General features: G+C 35.5%; 1 protein-coding gene across 1 annotated transcript in view; it reads left to right on the forward strand.

Moving 5' to 3' along the window:
- Positions 1-16,121, forward strand: part of PTPN4 (protein tyrosine phosphatase, non-receptor type 4 (megakaryocyte)) — a 78,779-nt gene extending 62,658 nt beyond the window's left edge. The window contains exons 17-27 of the mRNA XM_010190761.1: positions 255-338; positions 424-480; positions 1,838-1,994; positions 3,505-3,671; positions 5,120-5,210; positions 5,296-5,357; positions 6,097-6,243; positions 8,305-8,433; positions 9,911-10,059; positions 12,720-12,855; positions 15,371-16,121. Of these exons, the coding sequence (XP_010189063.1) occupies positions 255-338; positions 424-480; positions 1,838-1,994; positions 3,505-3,671; positions 5,120-5,210; positions 5,296-5,357; positions 6,097-6,243; positions 8,305-8,433; positions 9,911-10,059; positions 12,720-12,855; positions 15,371-15,457 (1,266 nt within the window). The 3' untranslated portion in view covers positions 15,458-16,121. The remainder of the gene's footprint in view (positions 1-254; positions 339-423; positions 481-1,837; positions 1,995-3,504; positions 3,672-5,119; positions 5,211-5,295; positions 5,358-6,096; positions 6,244-8,304; positions 8,434-9,910; positions 10,060-12,719; positions 12,856-15,370) is intronic.
- The last annotated feature ends 236 nt before the right edge of the window (positions 16,122-16,357 follow it).

Genomic DNA, 16,357 nt, shown 5'->3' on the forward strand with positions numbered 1-16,357 from the left:
GATACTGTTTCTTACTTTAAGCTTGTTTTGAGAGAACACACTTTTAGCTTAGTTATGTCCAAGACACTTAAATGTGTAACTTTTCCCGTATATGCAAAACTCAAGATAAGACATTTGCACCATTACTTGATACCTTCTCAAGTGTCCAGGAGCAATTACTTGATGAGGAAAATGAAAAATTATTACATACAATATCCTCAATGTTTAACTATGAAGAAAATATATATTAATATAATATAATTTTTGTTTACTAGCCCAATGGTGGTATCCCCCATGACAATCTTGTTATGATCAGAATGAAACCAGATGAAAATGGAAGGTTTGGCTTCAACGTAAAGGTAATAGTACATTTATTCCCTTCACGACTATTAAGATTATGTTCTGACATTTGTGATTTATTACTGATTTAATTTGTTTTCAAAGGGTGGATACGATCAGAAGATGCCGGTAATAGTGTCCAGGGTAGCTCCAGGAACACCTGTACGTTATCAGAAAACAAACTTGGTAACAATATGCATGTATCTTGAACTATGTATTCAAAACTGCAAATTATTTAATAGCCTTCTAGGAAAATTAGTTTGCGCTATGACATCCTAACAAACCAAATTATGTGCAGTAAGAATTTGACGGGGCTTCAGAACGTATTTTTCAAAGTTCTTCAATCCTCAGAAATACTTTTTTCTTGCTGGAACAAAATTTAATTTCTGAAAATGACAGGGAGTTACAGATGTTCAGTATGCACTGTTTCTTGAGCTGTGTCACCCTAAAAATACATTTACTTATTACTTTTTAAAATATAGGCATTCATATAATTTCACATAAATTATATATTGAAAGAGTCTTTTAGTATGTTAAAAATAACTAAAATAGCAAACCCCTCTTATTTTAGTGGCAGATGTAGCTGAATAAAGCCGAAATTTATATTAAAATCAGTCATCATGAATCGTTCATCAGGTCTGATTGTCTGTTGTTACTGGTGTTTAATGATTATCAATAGCGTCTTCAAACTAGGCACAATATTTTGTCAGTTGGTTGCCAGAAATTCTGACCTGGTATTTAGCTGACTGGAGTCAGCTCTGTTTATACCTTTTAGAGTAAAGTGAACCATTTATTTGCTGACATTTAGGAAGTATGAAATTTTTTTTTGACTGTTTGAAACTTAAATTTTTTGCCAAGAGCATTATTCTTTTCCCTGTTAATTATTACATTTGAAATATTTAATAACACAAATAATTTTGGCTGAATGCTTTAAAGGTCCACCCTCCAAGGAGACGATATTTGATGATGGTATATGCTTTTTCTTTTCTGCAACGATGCTTAGACTATGATTATAATAATTGTTTTTAATACCCGATTCCTTTCTCTGGGGTTTGTGCATTGTCTTTGGTCCTTGTCTTACTCTTGTCATTAAAGTTGTGATATTTTACACATAGAGTTGTGAAATGGATTTGGATAAGACTTTGCCATGTTACTCCCTTCCCTTCGAAGATAAGAGCATCCCACTTTTTAATTGCCTATGCAAAATATGATTCAAACAGAGGAGCTTTCTACCTCAACTGGAGGAGTGGAGTAACAGCTGCCGAAAGACATGTGTACAATGAGAGACACCTCCCAGCTGCAAATTGATTTGTTCATGTGAATGGCACTGTCTTATGCTTTGTGTAGCATTTAAATTTATCATCTGAATACAATGCAGCAACCATAGCAACTAGGCTGTTAGGATCCAAGTCTTCAAGTACAGTTACAGTAAGTTGCTATTTTGAGGTGAGAATTTGGAAATTACTTGTTTAACAGACTACTTTCTTGGTTTTTTCCTTTCCTTTTTTCCACCTTGCAGGCTGATCTCTGTGTCCCTCGTTTGAATGAAGGAGACCAGGTTGTACTGATTAACGGCAGGGATATAGCAGAACATACTCATGATCAAGTTGTTATGTTTATTAAAGCTAGCTGTGAGAGACACTCAGGGGAACTTGTGCTCCTAGTCCGACCCAATGGTGAGTGATTTGTACATAATAATAATTGTTAAAATAAATCCACACCTTGCTTTCATTTTCTAACCACTGTGTTGTGTCCTGAGATGAAATGCTTGACATCTTTGCAAGAGCAAACTCCCTTCCTTGAACAGGAATTGCAGCAACACAATGTATTGTACAAATCTTGATCGATCCCATACTCTAAGGAGCTGTGCATAACTGAGTGTTGAAAATTAATAGGAAAGTCAGAGATCAGATATTTCTAGCAGAGAGCTAATTTAAATTTTGTTCTCACTGTCATTGATAAAAATGTCCAGAAACTATATCGGTATTGAATACAGTTTCCAAGGTTGTTGTTATTCCCTTAAGGAGAATAAAAACCAAACACAAACAAAAAAGCCCTCACCAAACACACAGCATTTGGATTACTTTAGAGGTCAGTATATGCAAAATCCTTCAATATGTTTTTAAAACAGTCCAGAGCAACTGGTAAAATTTCTATTTGAGGAGGCTTAATAGAAGAAAGTGCTAAAAATGCAGCCTAAATAACAGCTTGTGCAATATATTAATGAAATGCACTGTTGGAGCATTGCCAGCAGACAGTCACTGGATTTAATTCTACTGCACATCCTAATTATAATACAGTTGCAGAGGAAAAAGCAAAATGAAAAATAATTATGTTTAATTGGAATAATTGATATTATTTTATGAGAGTACCTCAGCCACCTCATAAACAATTTTTCCTTTATTCACTCACTTGCACTCCCCAGTTGTGCTCTCATTCTATGCATAAGTTCTCCTGCAGCTTTTGTGTGCTTACTTTTTTTCAGGTAAAATTGTTAGCTTTGTTTACAAATTTGCTAAACCAGTTTCCCCTTGTGTGTTGGTTATCTTCGTATTCTGGATAAAAACATTTGGGTTGTAGAAGTGAGGAGTTGCCAGTTTGCACCTTAACAGTCATGGGATATCATTTAAAAACAGGCATTCGGACAGAGTGTGTCTCTGTTATTTATAGTAGAAGATGCATATTATTTTTCAGTTTGTTAATTGGTAGGGCATGCATACAGCATTGATAGCATTATGATGGCATATATTAATGCCATTTTCTCAGGTGGTCTGCACATCTTGCCCTAATTACTGAAGCCTATAATCAGTTCAAAGTGAACTAGAAGTAAAAAGGTAAATGCAACTGTAATGACTTCAGAGGCATGATGTGAGAATCTGAGATCAGGGAGTTACATCAGACAATGTAGAGTATAATATGAGCTTTGATCACAAGTTTTGCAGTCAGTTATGTGCTTTCACTTAAAATTACTATTAAAGAAACAGTTTTGTTGTAGATTATAATGATCAGTAAAGGCTACTTGCCCTTGCTGGTGGGGACTAAAATAAGTGTGTTGTTGTTAAATGTGTATTTTTCTACAGGAGGAACACTTGGTATTTTTGCTGTTTTAAATAAATTTCTTAGAGTTAGCTTCACTTTCCCAACAGCATGTTCAGTGAGAGCGTTCATACCTTTTATTTGTTATAGCTGTCTATGATGTTGTGGAAGAGAAGCTGGAGAGCGAGCCTGACTTCCAGTACATCCCTGAGAAATCTCCGCTTGATGGTATCCATCAGGATGATAATGCTCTGAGGGAATCCATGATTCAGCTGGCAGAGGGGCTTATCACTGGAACTGTTCTGGCTCAGTTTGATGTGAGTACCATGTTGCCTGTGGCTGTGTGTAAATTCCAAGTCCTTTGGGATAGTAATTATTTTAAGCAGAGCAGATTTCAGTTAAATTTCAGTAGAGTCAGCATCTTTTAGCAGAACACTGAATTACTCTCAGAAGTAAAATAACAAAAAACCCCAGTCCTGTATTGCAACACTACATAAGCAAATTTATGGCATAGAATAATCCCTAAGACTGATTTTTAGTGTTATTATAAATAGCTTTATTGATTACTTGCAGCTTCTTGTGGTTATCAGGGAGCTATGTTAATAAAATACTTTCATAGACATGAAGACTGAAAAATGTATACCAAAATATGTCTTCTGTACTCAGACCTTCATTTCCTGTTTAGGTTTCTGTTTAAACTGAATGACAGCTGAGTTATCGACATCTTATGGACAGTCTCAATGATGGAAGGAAAAATACCAGTGGAAAATACAACCCTAATCTTAAGGGTTAATATAACAGTGTCTATTATTAATAGTTAGTTTTTAATGACATATTTCAAAAGGACAGAGCACTTGCTGTGGGATCCAAAGCCGCCCATAGCTATAGTCTTCTTCAGCACTAACTTGTGCCTTGATGGTATTCTGTCTTTAATGCATATGATCAAATGACTTAAAGCAGGAAGCAGTAGGATTGTAAAACATAGTACTGTGAATTCTGTTAATTTTTCACCAAATGGAGACTTAGCCTTATGTTTTACAACATATATTTATAAAATATATTTATATACTGGTCTTCAAGAACTTTGGCAAAATTTGCTTTTATGTATAGAAAGAAAAGATTTTTTCAAAGTGATAATAACCATACATTTTCAGTCTCCTGAGCAGGTTTAATGTTTAAAAGTGTTGAAAGTGCTTATTATTGAACCTGGATCATGTCACAGATACTCTTTGCAGCGCAAGGGTTGTGGCAGTGCATGGCTAAGGCATAAGAGGGCAGGAACCTCTCAAAGGACATTTAGTGCAGGAAAAGCATGAGGTAGCCCAGGATTCACTCAACTGTTACTGAAACACAGAAGGACATCTGAGGAAAAAAACCAAACAAACCCCAAACAAAAAACTGAAATAACTGCAGTGTAGGTAGAAGCCTGTACACAACACAGTCTGCTTGCCCCAAATCATCATGTGAAATGTCAGTAATCAGTCAATTCCCCTACCAATGTACAACATTGATTTTTCTCTGCATCAGTGTTCATACAGAAGCTAGAAATTTAACATTGTCTTTAAGCAAATTGTGATGATGTCTGGATTATTTTCAGTGATTCCACAGCATAACTCAATTCATATTGTTTTCTTTTGAAAAGTATTTCAATGTGTGTTGAAGCTATTGTTGCTCAGTAGTTTGTGTTCTAAAAAGTACCTGTAGGCAAATAATATACTGCTGTCTTTTGGATCTGTTGTGGTCTTACCATAGTTTTGTCTTTTAGCAATTGTATAGGAAGAAGCCTGGAATGACAATGTCTTGTGCCAGATTACCTCAAAACATTTCCAAAAATAGATACAGAGACATTTCGCCTTGTAAGTATGTGTGTCTGTGTATGTGCTCTAAAGGTATTTTACAGTGGTCAGTAAATAAATAACATCTTTCTAAAATTTTTTTCAGATGACGCTACACGGGTTATTTTAAAAAGTAATGAAGATTACATCAATGCAAATTATATAAATGTGAGTAATATTTTTCAAAAGAGCTTCTGACATGAAGCAGTTTAGCAGTTTTTCAATGGAAACGTTGATTAAAAAAAAATTCATAAATGTAGTTCAGACTGGGATGGTTGGTAAACCTGTGGTCAGATCATTTGAAATTTACTGTAGATATATTTATTTGCTAGTGCTTTGTGGCAGTTGAATTTATAAATGAAACCAAGACAAAGAAAAAAGCTATGACAAGCCCTCTACCAGAGGAATTCATACTTCTTTTCTGATTACTAATGTGGCAGTAGTGTTCAACATCAATAAAGTTTAATCTGGCATTACTTTCTTTTACACATTTTTTTCCCCTTTCCATTGTCAGTAACAACAAAATTACAGCTACTTAGTTTTCCTTTTAGGAGCAAAGAACAGAGATTAAATTAAATTCCAAGATTAGTGTTTTACAAGCTGGTATAGGAAGCTCACAGAACACAAAATGTTTGCACCTGAATTATTTGCCAGCTGGTTGATCATTCTTGATTATGTCAACTACATAACTGAAGTCAACTACGTATCTGAAGGGTACTTAGTTCTTTCTAATAACTTTGCATGTTAAATAGTGAAGAATCTTTATCTGTGCCAATCTGTATTACTAACTTACCATAAATAGATTTAATATAGTTGATGTTTTTTAATCTGTTACTGAACACTAAATGTTTGATACCTGACTTACGCTTGCTGTAAGAATTAAAATGATGAATTTGTCTTCTCTTAGATGGAAATCCCTTCTTCCACAATAATAAACCAGTACATTGCTTGTCAAGGTCCATTACCGAACACTTGCCCTGATTTTTGGCAGATGACTTGGGAACAAGGCTCATCTATGGTTGTAATGTTAACGACTCAAGTTGAACGAGGCAGAGTAAGTAAAAAATTTCCTTAAATACTACTTGTATAATCTTCTGAAAGTCCGTTGGTGATTAGCCTTTAAAAGATTAGAGTAGTATACTATTATGATATATAATATCTTTTTTTTTTCATAAGGGCATTGCATTTCTGGTACTGTTGCAATGATGACTTACATTTTAAACCTTTTGATATTGTTAATGTAGCTAATATTTAAACTTAGTTCAGTTCTGAAATACACTGAAGTCTTCAAGTATTTCTTAAAATATTCTACGCTTCTTTGTTTGGTTCTGTAGTGTAAAGGAAAAAGCAACTAGAATATACCTTAATAGGAATTTTTTCTCTAAACTTCAAATGCAGTAACTCCAAGAATTTTCTTCAGTTTTTGTAGATTAGTTCTTTGATATGTAGAGAGATTGATTTTTTAATTTTATTTTTAAGGCAGCCGAACACAGCTTTGTAGCATTAAGATCCCATGCCTGGATGGATGTCTTTAAGAGAATCCTTAATAAACTTGAAATCTGAAGTTGTTCATAAAATGTTGTTCTGTGACTACAAATCTTTGTTTAATCGTATTAAATAATTGTTGTCCTTTAAGTCATTTCCTCACAAAAAATGTGTAGAAGTAGAGTACTAGTAATAAAATAATTAGAGTTATAACTTGCTAAAAATAGTGCATGGTGCTATAAAGTGCCTGGAGTGTATTTTGGGGTTTGGTTTTTTGTTTTGTTGGTGTTTTTTGTTTGTTTTTTGTTTAAAGCTGTAGTTTCTCCTTAATAGCTTTGTTTATTATGCAGCTTCGTCCTTTGGGCACAGCCAAAACAATCAAACCTGGTCAGACACCCAGTGTAGTTCCAGATTGATTGTGTTTGTAGACTGGAGCATTCACGGAAGCACTGTGGACAGAAATGGCAGTCTAGAATAATAGTTTAGTGGAATTTCTCAACGTTCAGGATTTCTTTGGAAGATGGATTTGTAATAGGTTGTGAGTGTTCTGATCAGCTCAGACTGTAGTTCAGCTGCAGTGTATATTCTAACTTTATAATGATCATGTATGTGCTGGGAGGTCAGGCCTCTAAATATAATTAAAATAATTGAAGGGGAGCTGCAGTGTTTTTAAACCATTTTTCAATGACTCAGTGTTAGCATGATGCTGCCTGCTCCCAAATAAACATGATTAGAGGGAATTTCAGTACAAGTGCCCTTTTAATTTGAGTTTTCTTTGCGGATCTGCTAAGAACAGACTTGCAATAGCAGTTCTCTGAGGTTCCCCCACCCCTTTCACGATGATATTTGTGGAGTTCTTTGGAGAGCTGCTTAATAATGAAATAAAAGGACTTATCTGCTTATACCCATAGGCAGACTCCCTGCTCTAAAGCTGATCATGAGGCTACTGACATCACTATCCCACTGCATGCCGGGATGTCTCAGTGGAGCAGGAAGTCTGCAAATCTGGCTGCTCTTAAAGAATCGCCAGGTGGGTTGGAAAAGCAAAAGTACACTTGAGCTGAAATGACCTCTGTTTAAGCAATATATCTGAAAAATCTTAGTGTTTGAAGTTTTCATTCATATTTGACTACTTGATCGAGAGTCTTTGAAGTCTGCCATCTGCATCCCCTTAATTTCTGGATTAGTTTAGCAACTTTTTTGTTGCTTCTTACGTTTTTTTTCCCCCATTTGTTCTTTTCCCATATAAATGTGCTCTGAAAAGATTAGATTAGGGTTTTGGAGGTCAGAAATGTTTATAAAGCAGCATTTTTTTCACTCAAGTGTTAAGATGGAATATTTATATATGTACTTTTAAACAAAATGTAATGAAAGTTAAAGGCATCCATCTTCAGCTAAACTAATTTGAGGAGCTGGTGCATGTGTTCTTTTGAACAGAGAACCAGGAAATCTCTGATACTTTATCTTTTATGCAATAATTAGGTAACACAGTCGATTTGGTAAGTAAATTAATAGTGATTACAAAATTATCAAAATAGTCTTTAATGAATAAAGGTATAAGGAGCTAGAAAGAATCAAAATAATATTCTGAATTTAAACACGGGCATTTTTAAAAATGTGTTGACTTCAGGTTAAATGCCATCAGTACTGGCCAGAGCCATCAGGAAGCTCATCGTATGGGAATTTCCAGATTACCTGCCATTCAGAAGAAGGAAATCCTGCTTACGTATTTCGAGAAATGACGTTGACTAATCTGGAGGTAAAATGATACATATTTTTCAGTATTAATCTGTGGAATCCTCACAGCTAAAGCTTACTTAACCAGGCTTTCTTTTCAACTTGATGACATATCTACCTAAGTAGAACTGTTTATTTCTAGAGACTTTTAGAAAACTAGTCATATTGGCATGTACTTACCCATTATAAATTCTGCTTTTAGAAAGATAATAAACCTTTCGCTAGCAAAATATCAGAAATATTCAGTTTCTATAGTCATAATTGGTTTAAAATCACATAAAAGATGTATTACTTGTCTTTAAAGTCTTTACTGATGTCTTTCATGCCCTGTCCAAAGAAGAAGAGTAATTAAAGTAGCTGAGAAACTTCTTATTCCCTTGATGTTTTCAAAACATTGGATGGTAGAGGTATTTCATTACTGCAATTGAAAATCTATCTTTGTAGAGACAAGCAGTTCTTACTAATTTCATCTTGGAGAATATGTGCAAGTAAATGGAAGATAAATCCTCATGAGAGAAAGATGAATAGGGATTGGTGGCTACGTGTGAACAAGGACCTTCTTGAGCACACGTTGCATGACTTTCAGGGCATGTGTTGTTTTCAGAGCTTCCCCAGATAGCATTTCAGTCTCAGAAATGTTGGAAAATGAGTATCTGAAATTTAGTTCACATACTCATTTCTCACTGCTTGGGTTTCCAGGTGAGATGCCAGTTTTATAGAACTACCTTTTAGTCCATTTACAGCTACAATTACTTCCCTGTGTGCTGTTAAAACAATCGCTCATTTGTTATGTAGCAGTGGAGCCTCTTGAAATGCTTCCATGCCTCGAGGTTATTCAAAGTGTGGTAACTCCTGTTCTTGGAAATGTTGCTTTTAGGCTGACTGTGCAGCCTGTCCCCTCTGCTATCCAGAGGCAGATTGTGTTTGTGATATTAGAGCAGCGAGCAGGAGGGAGTGCAGAACAGTCATTCTGCATCTTATATATATTATGCTGGATTAAATGAACAGATGCAGATAAAGCCAAAACGATGCTGCTGTTCATACTGGGTCTGAAGGAAAGCTTTTAAGTCTGAAAGTCCTGTCCCCTCCCCACCGCACTTCTGTCACTTGATCCAGTAAAATAGTACCTCTTTCTGTTCAATTTCTTTTGCTAAAATTTTGACCCCCTTCTTGTACATCTAGTGTTCAGATACATCGTTGGTATCGTTGAACTGCTTTACTATTACATGGCATGTAATTTCTTTAATCTATTGAAGATGTAAACATTTGTGGGTTGCCTTTTTTGTTAATAAGAAAAAAATGTCATTATCAAATCCTGGATGACCAATGATTAACACTAATGAAGTGCTGCTAGTTGCCTGAAGCCACTTTTATTACTGGTACAAATTGCTGTAAGTGTACCATTGATTTTTATTTTTTTTTTAATTCTTATTGTTTACTTGGTTTGGTTTTTAACGGGATCTGAATTACCCTTGAATAAACTTCATGTTTCTGCTTAGAAAGAGGAAAGCCGCCAACTAACCCAAATCCAGTATATAGCATGGCCTGATCACGGGGTTCCTGATGATTCCAGCGATTTCCTAGATTTTGTGTGTCTCGTGCGAAAGAAGAGAGCTGGCAGAGAAGAACCTGTTGTTGTTCATTGCAGGTATCCAGTTTTTTCCGACTTCATTAAATCATCAGACTGAACTTATTTATCATCAAATAGCTTTTCTGTACTTTGAGATAAACATTTAGTTGTATCTGCTTTGGAGATGACGGGAGAACTCCACGATTAAATTAAACTACTTAAAATTGTAAACACGATTCAATAAGCAAAATTTTGAGTATCCACATGCATTGATCTGCGCAGGGATTTTGTGGTTTGTTTTTTTTTCTGTTGTTTTGTTTACAGTTTAAATGCGTGTGCTGACAGTCTATGTAATAATTTAGGGAAATGGTAAAAGATACTTGGAACATTTTACTCATGGTGACTGTTCTACAAAACTCCAGAATAGCTGTATAAACTAGACATTTATTGAAGAGTAAAGAAAAACGTTTTCTCTTTTTAAGACTTTGTGTATCATAAATAGTATTCAGTTGGTTTTGCTCTCTCTTCTTTGTGCTGGTCAGGGTGAATCTTAGTAACTGCGGAAACCAGTATGGGAATGTCACTGTCTGAAATTATGTTGTTCCTCAACTTCCAGTGTTGATATACTTCTGGCTGATATGGTGGTGAACAAATAGTGAAAATACCAGTCAAATACAGCTTTTACAATGTAAAGTATGCAAATCCACGGAGACACTGAAACAAGAACTTTGGAGAGTATGAACAGTTTCAGTCATCTCAGTTGAAGCATCAATTCATCTCCACACTGGTAGTTTCAGCACCAACATTTGTAACAGTTTTATGTATCACAGAAGAAAATACAGGGAATATCACAGTTCAACATGGTTTATACTTAATTGGCCTAATTTGATGGCTGTTGGGAAGTATAACCAAATTCCGCAAGTGCCAGTCAAGCTGAGGCAGCCCAGGGGTTCTTCCAGATGTTATGTGCACTCTATTTTTAACGTCTGTTCACTATAATAGGACAAGGCAGTAATGCAACAGAATGGTGAATCTTGTTTTCGGAACTGAGCCGCTGGCTTTAGTATGGGAAATACAAGTAACTGATACAGCAGACTTTTCTTTTGTAGTTTAAAAACAAAACCAGAAACCCAGATAGATTGTCAAGCAACAAAAACCTTAAGAAATTGGGAAGGTTTTTGTTGTATTGAACTACTTAAAACACTGGTTCCAAGCATGTGTTTGTTTTTATTTTTACAAGACTCCTGCTAGTTCGGTTGAACAGTTTCTCATTCTGGCAGACCACTCATCCTTTCTGTGCCCTTTATGATTTTTGTGTCCTGAGTGTTACCTTCCATCAGTCAACGATGGCTTTTTCCAAGCTGAAGAGTCCTACCCTACCTGATACTTATCATATGGAAGCTGTATCAGGCCTCCCATTATTGTTTTTGTCCTCTAAAGCTTTTGAAGTTGTCATGTGAACCGCTAGGTTCTTTGACAGATACTGTTCCTGTTTGAATTTTATAAAGCATCCTGCATATAAGTCCTATGCATATAAATTCTAGAAATATCAGGTGCTATTGTATAATTTTATATAACCACCACATAAAGGTCCCTTCCAACCCAAACTATTCTATGGTTCTCATTACATCACTGAAATATATAGTAGCTTTGATGCCACCTTCTGGGCAAAGATGTAAAGTAGTAGTTTGACCAGGCTTAATTTGAAGTTACGCTTCCAATTCGGAACAATTATGTTTTGAAGTTTGGAATACTTATATTAACTATTTTAGAAGCAAACACTTCTATTTATTGACTGAAATACTGGTTGTATGGGTTGAGGTAATGCTGGCATTTGAAAATATGGGTTTGATCCTATAGCCAAATATGGAGACAGATAGGATTTTCTGTTTCAGTAGTGCAACATAATTTCCTTGAATGTGAAAAATTTGAAACTGATTATCAAGTTCAAGGTTAAATAATCGGTCTTTTAGGATTGCTACTTGTGGAAAAGTGTATGTATATGTAAAACACTCCAGATAAATTTTTACACTTGTTTTATTTTTAAGCTAAAGATGATTCATGTAAGCTCTCTTAGTAGTTTTGCCACTCTGAGCTGTTTGTTGTAGTTCATTCTTGTCTTGAAAGTGCTTGCTATTACGTATTCCTTTTCAATGTACGCAAGTTAGATCTCTCTTTTACTTTTTAATACTAAGAAAATTATCATTAGTGTCATCCTGTAAAGGTTTCTAGTAATTGTTCTATTCCTTATTCTGAAATACATAGGTATGGATCACTTCAAGAACATATACATGGTTTTATCGGGTCAGCCTAACGCTCCAGCAATGGTCAAATTGACACAAAGTGCACACTGTCTGCTAGGGTTTTGTTATCATCTAGCTACTACTATGGTTTATAATATGATCTGAGTAGATATCTGTTTGTAAATTCTGCTGAAGTGAACGGCTGGGTTAAGGCAGTCTTCCCTCAAAGGACAGACAGTCCTGCACTGATTGTTTTTTTCTCTTCAGGTAGGATGGAGACTCCCTGTGCCAGAGACGCAATCTCTTTTACCCCTATCCTAATAGTATGGGAATCATAACAATCAACTGTGAGACTCCTTGAGAAGGAAGGTCTTAGACTGGAGCTCTTTTAAACACCTTTTAGGAACATAGAGTCCTTAAGTATGAACTATATTCCAGAAGCTTTGTTTCATTTTCCATTTGAGTTTTTTTGGGTTTTGTTTGGTTTTTTTTCAGTGCTGGGATTGGACGGACAGGCGTTCTTATCACTATGGAGACAGCTATGTGTCTTATTGAGTGCAATCAGCCTGTTTATCCGTTAGATATTGTAAGAACCATGAGAGATCAAAGAGCCATGATGATCCAAACACCTGTGAGTATCATACTTGCTGTTCTGTGTTGCAGAAGAATAATTTCCTCTTATCTAGTCAATCATTAGACAGATTTTTAATACGCTTGCTGTTAATCATATTGCAAAGAGGTTGCCTTTACCCAGCGTAGCTGTAAGCCTTGACTTCAGGCAGAAATAAATTGCTAAAGCTATTGGGAAGGAGCAATTCTTTAAATTTCTAAAAAAAAAAAAAATATAAATTGAAAAGACCAGCAGCTGTTTCAGGGATACCTGGCAATTAATGTCAAACAGGACCAGTTTTCAGTAGCACAAAAACTACTCAGTGAAGAAAGCAGGAACCTAATTTCAAGTGTTAAGAATGGGATCAGTATAAAACAAACACAGAAAGATCCAGTACATGCAAGGAAAACCTTCAGTGATGCAGTTCGATGATTTTATGTTGCCTTAGTTCTAATGAAAACAACCCTCAACGCAGTTGACTCAACTAAAGGGAAATACTCAGAGAAAAAGTATTTTTAAAAATCAGTGTGTTTAATTCTGATGTGAGATATGTAACAGTAATTTTAAGTGTATTTATGCTAAAGAAAATAACTTGCTACCAGGATTCTTTTGGTGCACTCTTCACATTTGATGTGCCTTAAAATGCTAGAATTTTTCCTGGCTCTATAACACTTGTGGGGTTTTGAGATAATTGTGATGTTGCTTTCATGTATTGTATTTCAGAATTGAAAAAGTTTTACAATGGTTTAGAAACTTTGTATCAGACAGGTGTTGCATATCTCTAAAAGCAGTTTGTGTTTACATTTTTAGAAAATACCTTAGAAGGGTTAAAAGATCAGTTGAATCAGTGATCATTTGTACAGTTTTACTCATAGTAGTTAGCATTTAAAGTATTTTGAAGGAGAAAAGGCACTAGATCCAGTACCAAATCTCTCCCACAATTATCTTGAAGCTAGGTTACTCGTTGTAGTAATTTTAATGTCCCCACTGCTGTTCCTCTAATCAAATTTGAATAAACCTTCTGTGCTCTTCAGAGAGTATTCAGACTGACATAAAGTATATATGGGCCTGCATTTCTAGATTATCTGTCAGTCAGTGCTGCTGTCCAGTAGTCATGTTCCACTACAAAAAAGTTTTATTACTCAGCTAGGAGAGGAAGGATGAGGAAACTACAATAGAGGATGGCTTTTGCTGTTTGTGATGGGTGTACAGTATGAACAGCGTATCTCTCAAGCATACACAGAGAAGAGAAAATTTTATTAGTAAAGGTAGGAGGTGCAGTGGTAGGGGTTTTAACTATATTTTTTCACAGCATGTGCTAAGTATTTTGTGGTCTTCTCATTTTTCTTAGAGAAACCAGAATTTTCAAGCTTCAGTGAAACACAATGTTTACAGCATCAGAGGGAGAAGGGATAATAAAACATTTGAAGTGGTTTCTTTTGTTTTGTGGTTTTTTTGGTTGTTGGTTTTTTTTATTGGGTTTTTTTTGTTAGGCTTTTTTTTTTTTTTTAAGATTTTACAAACATCAGCTATTAAAATTTCTCCTTTGGAACACTCTTCCTGATTTTATATGTCCTGGAAGATCCACTCGATGTCCACAAGATGGCCCTAGGCACAGGTCTCTGCTGTGCGTGCCAGACGAGGAGAGTTCAGTCTCCTTCAGGGAGCACTGGAGACAAAATAAGTATTTTACAGCAATATGTATACATTTAACTATTTTAATATACATGCAACAATACAGTAAACAGTGATTCTGTTGCTGAATCTGTGACTGTGCTGACATCATTAAGATCTGACATCACTAATTACTGCATGGAGAGGAATATTCCATGACACTTCAAAAGGCAGATGTGCTGGCTTTCTGACCAGCATGTACACCCTGATGCGCTATTCAGTGTTAGTGGTGGTGCTTTACACAAAGTGATTTTATGTAATTTTATTTTATTTTTATAATATTCTGATTTGATTACAGTTGGGGTTTTTAAACTATTTGTTTAAAACAAAATATTAGTGGCCTCTATGTATGCAGGAGGTAGACCTGAGTACGTTGCAGAGTTAGACATTTATATAATGTTAAGAAACTGGCTTTTTAAAACATGAAACAATTTTCTTTTTTTATCAAATTCTGAGAGGGAGGTGCCAGTAACACGCCAGAATTAACGTAGGTATGAAAAAGTGTTTTGAAGCTATAGCTTCTAAATCCAAGTGCGTGGAAACCTCAGGTCAGTGAAACTTCAGCAATTAAATGAAGAGCAGAAAATTACTAAATAGGCAATGTTATGATAATAGTACTGGTTTTGTGGGTGTGACTTTTGATACATATTTCAAAGTGCTGTTTATCCCATTCTTCTGTTAAGAACCAAGATGTTCTAATATTAAGTTCCTGTTACTTTGTGTTTCCTAAACTAACTTTGAAGCACGATTCTTGGCCTGTCAAGGGAATGGGATGGGGAAATCTTAGAGGCCTTTTTTGCTTCCAGATGACATGATTCAATTAAGTTTCTTTTCAATTTACTGAATCTACTTTCCCTTTCAGAGTCAATACAGATTTGTATGTGAAGCTATTTTGAAGGTGTACGAAGAAGGATTTATTAAACCTTTACAAGCGTCACTGCATAAGTAAAGAGCAAATACCTAGGATATCAACTGAGGAATCCCATCCTCTGTAATGGACTGGCAGCATTCTTTGTGCCATTAACACTGCTTGCAGGAAATGATAGTGAAGTACAGCAAAGAATTGACAAAGGACTTTGAAAACTTCAGCACTGTTGCACTTTACGTTGAAACAAAATCAGTCTCTGAAACTCTTCTGACTTTCACCTGTTTGAAGACTTTATTTTCGTGCTTTGCTCCGAACAAACCATGAACTGGAAGAACTAATTGTGTTCAGGGTAATCTACGATATTTCATTGTAGTGCCATATATTGCGCTTCTGGTTGAATTGCTACAAACAAGGCTTGGAATTATTTCACTCTGTTTTACACCCATGTCTCTTAAAATGAAAAACAAATGGAAAAATACACTAAGCCATGGTCTTTTTCCAGTGCTAGGTTTATTTACTATGTACAGACTCTCACTGTTTTGTTTTTTACAACATTAGCAATATTGCTGATACTAGATAGATACACACTGCCTACTGATGCAGCACACTTTGTCCTACACCCTTACTAGAGACCAGCTGGTTGTTAGAGGAAAGCTGGCATCCGTGTTAACCCAGCAGTAGCTGCATAATGCCCACTTACCAGCATCTTGTACAAAATAATAACAATAACAATAAAAAATAATAAAAAATAAACAGCATTTCTTTGACACAGCTTGTGTGTCATACACTGGTGTATTCTGATTCATGTGACTTAAGATTACGTGATGGGAACTAGTGCATGCATTCTGTCTTAACCCCGTAAGTGCCTTGAGACTTACAGCGTACATCCAGTGAAAGGCACTCATGATTCTGTGGGGGTGGTATTGTCCTGTCTTATTTATCTTAATGGGTTCAGATTTTTAAAAACGGCCCTTGGTGCTT

This window comes from Mesitornis unicolor, unplaced genomic scaffold (genome assembly GCF_000695765.1).
Source record: "Mesitornis unicolor isolate BGI_N332 unplaced genomic scaffold, ASM69576v1 scaffold2048, whole genome shotgun sequence".
In the NCBI taxonomy this organism is placed as follows: domain Eukaryota; kingdom Metazoa; phylum Chordata; class Aves; order Mesitornithiformes; family Mesitornithidae; genus Mesitornis; species Mesitornis unicolor.